The sequence below is a fragment of the Carya illinoinensis genome, chromosome 11, assembly GCF_018687715.1.
Source record: "Carya illinoinensis cultivar Pawnee chromosome 11, C.illinoinensisPawnee_v1, whole genome shotgun sequence".
NCBI classification, from domain to species: domain Eukaryota; kingdom Viridiplantae; phylum Streptophyta; class Magnoliopsida; order Fagales; family Juglandaceae; genus Carya; species Carya illinoinensis.
The window spans coordinates 36,327,907-36,335,680 of NC_056762.1; the positions used below are offsets into that span (position 1 = coordinate 36,327,907).

The window sequence follows — 7,774 nt, forward strand, 5'->3', positions numbered from 1 at the left end:
TATTTTGATATTTGTTATTTATAGCTATAATGCAATAAATTTATAGCTATAATGCAATAAATACGTGATTAAGCATTCAAATCCGATATTTTAAAATATTTAATTTTTCATAATTTAAGATTTATTATAAGGTTTTGATTAAAATACTCATTCATCCATATTCCTATTTTAGAAAAAGAATTTAGAGAATGTACTCACTATTCATCACTTAAATTATTTTTTATTAATATTTTATTCTAATATATAAAATAAATATTTTTTCAATTATCTAAATTTTCTCTCATACTCATATTGATTATATTTTTAAATAATAATTTTAAAAATAATTTAATTAATTACGAAAATATAAAAAAAATTATTTTTAAAAATATTATCATATCCACAAAAAAAATAATTTAAATTTTTGTTTAAAATATTTAATAGAGTAATAGTTCGAAACGTAATAAAAAATATTGAGTAGTTAAATTTATAAGTAGAAGTGAAAGAAAAAAATAATAAAGAAAGAATAGAGACATATTATTTTAATAGAATAGAAAAATGATAGGAAATAAAATGTATGAGATTTTTAAAAAATAAATAAAATTTAAGAAAAAATTTTAAAAAATATATTTTTTAATTAAATTATAAGAAATTTTATAAAAGATGTGATGTGAATGGTCTAGAGAACTCAAAAGACTTTTGAATCCAAGTCACTGTAGAAATATTATTTTAATAGAATAGAAAAATGATTGTAAATAAAATGTATGAGATTTTTAAAAAATGAATAAAATTCAAGAAAAACTTTTAAGAAATATATATTTTTAATTAAATTATAAGAAATTTTATAAAAGATGTGACATGAATGATCTAAAGAACTCAAAAGACTTTTGAGTCTAAATCACTGCAGAAATATTATTTTAATAAAATAGAAAAATGATAGGAAATAAAATGTATGAAATTTTTAAAAAGTGAATAAAATTTAAAAAAATAAAAAAAAATATTTTTTAGTTAAATTATAAGAAATTTTATAAAAGATATAACGTGAATGGTCTAAAGAACTCAAAAGATTTTTGAGTCCAAGTCACTACAAAAATATTATTTTAATAAAATAAAAAAATGATAAGAAATAAAATATACGAGATTTTTAAAAAATAAATAAAATTTAAGAAAATATTTTAAAAAATATATATTTTAATTAAATTATAAGAAATTTTATCAAAGATACGATGTGAATGTTCAAAAAACTCAAAAGACTTTTGAGTCCAAGTCACTGCAAAATCCAGAACGAGTTACAAATAAAAACAACAATTTGCTACAAAACATTTGCCGAGGGAAAAATACAGCTATATTCGCTGCGAGTGTGCATTCCAGCTCCTCTCCTGTTCATGCTCTCTTACCTATTTCCCTCTGCTGTTCTTCTTCTTCTTCTTCTTTCTCACTCCATTCCCATCATCTCTTTCTAGGTCTTTCTTATTCTCTACTGATCTCCATTTTTAGGAAGTGATAGCGTTTGAGTTCTATTGGAATACTAATTCTCAGAGAGATCTGGTGGTTGCTCCAGCATCTAACACCTTTTTTGTTGTTGTTGTTGTTGTTGTTATAGCTGTGATCTTTGTCTGCATTTAGATTTAGATAACCCGGAAAGCTGGAGAGAGAATTGGGAGAATGAAAGGGGCGCACAAGGATTCAGAGAAGGTGATTTGGGAACAGATGAGAAGCCCATCGACCCCCATTTCCGGGTCAGGTCATCATTCCCGGGCCTTGCCTAAGCTCCTGGTTTGGCTCATCCTCTTCGTTTCCCTCACATACATCGTCTACACACTGAAGCTCGTCTCCACCTCACGCCCCTGCGATGAAGAGCCTTTCCCCAATTCCCGCCACCGACTCTCTTCATCTTCTTCTTCTAAAACGAATATCACCGCCACCTCATCATCACACTCGATTCGGGATCACTTGGCGTTCAAGTCTACCCTCCCGACGGAGCTCAGGAACATAGTTTTTGGCATCGCGGCCTCGGCCAAGCTCTGGGAGAAAAGGAAGAACTACATCAAGCTTTGGTTCAAGCCCCAGGAAATGCGGGGCGTAGTGTGGCTGGACCACCCGGTGAAGACCGACGACGGCGACGAGGTAGACCTCCCGCCGGTGAATATCTCCGGGAACACGTCTCGGTTTCCCTACAAGAACCGGCAGGGCCACCGGTCCGCTATTCGGATCTCGCGGATCGTATCCGAGACGCTCCGTCTCGGCCTGGAGGACGTGCACTGGTTCGTGATGGGCGACGACGACACCGTGTTCGTGACCGAGAATCTGGTTCGGGTCTTGAGAAAATACGACCACAACCAGTTCTACTACATCGGAAGCTTGTCGGAGAGCCACTTGCAGAACATATACTTTTCTTATGGGATGGCATACGGCGGCGGAGGCTTCGCGATCAGCTACCCATTAGCCAAGGCGCTCGCTAAAATGCAAGACCGATGTATACAGAGATACCCGGGGCTCTACGGCTCCGATGACCGAATGCAGGCTTGCATGGCTGAACTCGGTGTTCCCCTCACCAAAGAACTCGGTTTTCACCAGGTCTGCTACTCGGACTTTTTTGTTTAGAGTTTTGATAAGTACAAGTATAATCGTGCACTAATCTGCGTATCAACACTGATTTATTCATATTTAAAATTTAAATTAATACTATTTTCAATAAAATTTATTTTTTGACCAATTATATCATATTAATACATAAATTAGTGTATAATTATATTTACAACTATACTTTTCCATTTGTTTATTTACTAGTCGGTGGCGTGCGTTTGTTCTTTTCCAGCATCTTCCTCTTATGGCCGATATATCGGCCGATATTATATAAGATGAATTTGTACAATATCGGGGGCCCTTCGTTGGATTCTGGGACTTGGATTTTATCACTTTTGGGGGTTAGGAATTTCCGATATATCGGTATCGGGAAAATTCTGGCAAGAGTTTGATTGGCCTGAGATTGTGTACATTCGCGTTTTCTAGAGCATAGGATCGGTGTATAGGAGCCCGTGGGGTCTAACATCAAGCGGGCAATCATCTCGGAGCTGTCTAGCAATAGCAGAAAACGTTAGCTCAGTGCTGTCCGTCCCTAGATTAATTGGTGGAGTTGGGACCTACGTGCAAAGGGCATTGGACCTAGTTTTGTCCCCATTGAAATGCTGCACCCACGAGCATTTTGTGGGTTGGTTTGAGGTCACATTCCTACTGTTGAACACTACACAGACAGAAAAAGGAAAGTATTTTGATCGGTAGAACTGGGAAAGTTAACATAAACCACTTCTTCAAATGCCATTTTTTTGGCTTTTATAATTGATTGCCCTCGATCGAGAAGTGATATGCATCAGTCACTATTTACTTTCACACCACACTTATAGTTTTTTCATAGGGCATAGAGGTACTTTTAATAAGATATATGAGTGTTTTTCATAAGGTGTGTGGTGTCCAGTGGTGAATAGTGGCTTAAGAGAATAATTTCTCGTTGGCATTTACTGGTAGACATGTAGACAGCATTAGCAATTTAGGGGTACCCTTGTAACCTTGAAAACAGATGTTGACGTTGTTACCCAAATGTCATTTGCGGAATATGGTTCTGTTTCAAGAGATTGAGTGAAAGCTCATAGCAGGGTGCCCTGTCTGTGGTTTTTACCTAGAGATGTTTCTTGCCATTAAGCCTTCCTAATGTATTATTCGGAAAGATCAACAACGTTGATTCTAACAGTATCTGCTTTTGTTTATGTTCAATGACAATCAGTACGATGTGTATGGGAACTTGTTCGGACTTCTTGCCGCGCATCCGGTGGCACCCTTGGTGTCACTGCATCACCTTGATGTGGTTGAGCCCATCTTCCCCAATGTGACTCGGGTTCAAGCACTCCAGCGGCTTACTGTACCTATGAAGTTGGACTCAGCAGGGCTCATGCAACAATCAATTTGTTATGACCAATCCAAAAGGTGGACTATTTCTGTCTCGTGGGGATTTGCTGTTCAAATATTTCGTGGAGTCTTTTCACCCCGTGAGATAGAAATGCCTGCAAGGACATTCTTGAATTGGTACAGAAAGGCAGATTACACCGCATATGCATTCAACACACGTCCAGTTAGCCGAAACCCCTGCCAAAAGCCTTTTGTATTTTACTGGTCGAAGGCAAGATTGAGTTCGATGAACCAGACGATGAGTGAATATGTTCGGCATCATGTCTCTCACCCTGCATGCAAGTGGAAAATGGCTGATCCTGCGAGTCTTGACAGAGTGGAGGTTTACAAGAAGCTTGACCCACATCTATGGGATAGAGTAAGTAGTTTCTTCGATCTCTGTTTGTTTCTTTTGTTTTAGGACTGACACCAATGGGTCTAATTATCCATACTGCCTCTTGGTTTCCCTTAGTTTTCAATTTTACTCTAACTTGGTTGTTTCACGACCTTGTTGCGTGGAACGATCTGGCTATTTTACAACTAAAAGGAATTTTATGCAACAAACATGCTCAAGCGCCATCCAATACGACCTAACAGTTTTTGAGGTCCTATTGGGTTACATGGAGCTTCTAAAGTCAAAAATCGAAAACTGATGAAATTCACTTTTGCTAAATTATGACCTTCCTAATGCGGTTTCATGTGCTTTTCGGCAGTCCCCACGGAGAAACTGTTGCCGAATCATGAACTTGGCGAAGAAAGGAACCATGGTGATAGATGTGGGTGTATGTAGTGAAGGTGAGATCAGTGAAATATAGCCATAATTATTCGATTTTTGGATGTAAGCTTCTTCTCTTCTTCGTGTTAGTCCTCTTTTTTTTCTTTTTCTTTTTTTCCTTCTTTTTTTTCCCCAATTCTCAATTCTATTACTTCAATTGTTCTTCACGTTCCAAATTTTGCAAGTCGCTCCCTGAGGTTGTCAGCAGTCAAGAAATGATCAAAGAAAAAGGAACATGTTATCATACAAAAATTGTAGTCTATACGTTTTACAGATGGCTAGGGAGTTAAGGCCTGACTGGGACTCTCTCACTCGTAGTTGATGTAGTAATACAAAGTCCCACTTTCTGTTGTTGTGCCTGTTTGGTACCAAATTGAGAACTCACTGCGATTTATAATGCTACAAACAAAGCCCTACTTCTAACCTTCTATCTCGAGTTCGAAAGTTGGCTCTGGCTAGTTTAAATGCAAACCCATGTTAGGTCAAAAAATTCTTAAATACTTTGGCACAACCTTTTGTTTTGTTATTTGCCGGAATGGAATACAGGAAGGTGGATTCAAAGTGCATAAAAAGCCTCTCTTTATCTCGTACGATTTCCAGGGTTCTGGGACTTTGGTTCTGGGGCATCCAAAATGAGGGTTAGATTTTCTATTTCTGGTCCCCGGACTGGACTATACCCAAACGACAAAAAAAAAAAATATATATATATATATATATAGAGAGAGAGAGAGAAAAGAAGAAAAGAAAAGAGAAACGTTACAATTTGCTATATTTATAAAAAAATTATATAAAAATAATTTTATAAATTGATGTGTTATGTTAAATTTATTTTACAATAATAATAATTGTATAATTTAACTTACTATATCTAAGTCATGTATAAATTAAGGTAATTTGATGTAATAAGTTAGATTAATTTTATAAAAAAAGTAATTTTATAATTTAAATTATCATATCAAGTTATATCAATTTATAAATTTATTTTTGTATGATTATGTAAAGTATTTCTCTAAAATCTAGAGTTAAAACTGTGAGGCTTAGTTTGGATTGAAATTTGAAAAGGACCCTTAACCTATCTATAATTTTCACATATTCTTACATAAAATATAATAAAAAAGTTAATTTTTTAAATTTTAAAATAATATATAATATTTCAATAACAGTTTATCCAACTTTATTTTTTTACTATCACATCTAAACTCAATTATCCAAACCTAACCTAAGCAGAGACTTTATCGGGAGAAGGACGATGGTCGATTGGTCGTGTCAGCCAAGATGAGGTCAAACGTGACCCTATAGTAATTGTATTATTATTTTTTTGGCTGGGCGTGAGCTACCAACCAGTTGGTGCAGTCACTGTATCTTTCGTGAATTGTTTCTCGTGGGATTATTGGCTGCATCTTGTGCTTCAAGGCTTTTTTGGAATGTGTTGGGATTATTATTTAGGTCGATTTTGATACTCATCATTATCAGAGTACATATGAAATCTGTATTATTCAATGTTCATATATACATAATAATTTAATAATTTGATGGATTTATGGGCAGACTCTGATACTGTGGATGCAATGATGCATGTATACGTGCAAGGTGAGGGATTTCTCAGTTAGAAATGTTTCTTTTTTATCTAAACAACTGGAATTAAAAAACCAAAGTAAAATTCATGCCTTAAGCTTAGTTCATTCTCCTAATGCCAAAGAAACAAGCATGGGGATGGGTGGACTTTTGTCCTATGCATGAGGTTAGATACAGATGTAAATTGTACCAAAAAGACCATAATCCATCCGCGAAAAAACCATTCATTCATACCCCAAAGAAAAAAGACAAAAGTGTGGGTGCTGCAAGGAAGACGAGACATTATTTGGAGGGGTAAAGCTGAAGGTACTTGTCTGTGTACAAAAGTCCCAATAATGTTGAAAACACGAAAGAAGTGGTTACCGTTGGCTTTGAATTTGAAGGTGATGTGTGGACCCATGAAGGAAAAGTGATCAGTTCGTTTGTCGAGGTACGGTGCAAGCAGTTAGAAGACTGTCTCCCACTCCTGACTAGGCTGACTGACATATGGGTCATTGCCTCGTGCATTGCATTTAATGCTTGTTATTACGAACCCACTCCATAAGAAATTTAAAGTACTGTTGCTTTTTTGTTTTTTCTTTGAAAGATGACTCCTCCGTTCTCAAGGAAATAATAACGAACTTATAAGAGAACGTAAATAATAACGAATTTATATTAAATAATGTTAAGTATAGTTATTTTTATATATTTTTTATATATTTTTATTAATATAATTAATTAAATTAATTTTTTTAATATATAATCAATTATATTATTAGAGTGTATAAAAAAATTTATAAAAATAATTATATATAAAATTTTTAATCTACATTTTATCTTACATTAGTTCTACACAGTCGGTTAATGTAGACGGGATACAGTTGCTCACATGGCCTAACACCACGTTAGTCTCTATTTATAAAAAAGAAAATTGAAAAACAAAAAACGAATGAAAAGGTTGAATAGTGCATATTGAAAACATTTCGATAGGGTCTTCTTTCCCGCTTTTTTCATTCGCGAGAATATTCACGTGAGACCTCTGAACTAGTGGTAAGAATCGGCCGATCCAGACCGGCCAAATCAACCGGACCGACTATTTTTAGATCGAAACGGACTGAATTGGATCCAGTCTGATTCGATCCCATTTTGAGAGGACCGAATGAGTTTAGACCGAACCGGACCGAATCGAATGAAAATAAATAAATAAAATATCATTTATATAAATAATTTTATAAATTAATTATATAATTTTTTACTAATACTAATATTTATAATTATATACTAATACTAATATTTATACTAAGACTAATAGTCTAATATGGTATTAAAAAATAATAGTACTAATAGTCTAATATTATAATATACTATAGTTATACTTATACTAATATAGACTATATAGTTATATTAAATACTATAAGTAATACTAATACTAATATGGTTATAGCTAAATCACTAGCTATAAGTATAACTATATATATTTAGTATGAATGTATTATTATATTCTTTAATGTATAACTATAATAT

At 34.3% G+C, this 7,774-nt stretch overlaps 1 protein-coding gene across 1 annotated transcript; it reads left to right on the forward strand.

Annotated features, from left to right (window-relative positions):
• The first annotated feature begins 1,262 nt into the window (after positions 1-1,262).
• LOC122282831 lies at positions 1,263-4,863 on the forward strand. Its single transcript, XM_043094876.1, has 4 exons — positions 1,263-1,442; positions 1,583-2,556; positions 3,761-4,300; positions 4,635-4,863. The coding sequence occupies exons 2-4, from the start codon at positions 1,645-1,647 to the stop codon at positions 4,734-4,736; spliced, it is 1,554 nt and encodes a 517-aa protein (XP_042950810.1). The 5' UTR covers positions 1,263-1,442; positions 1,583-1,644; the 3' UTR covers positions 4,737-4,863.
• Positions 4,864-7,774: the final 2,911 nt, after the last annotated feature.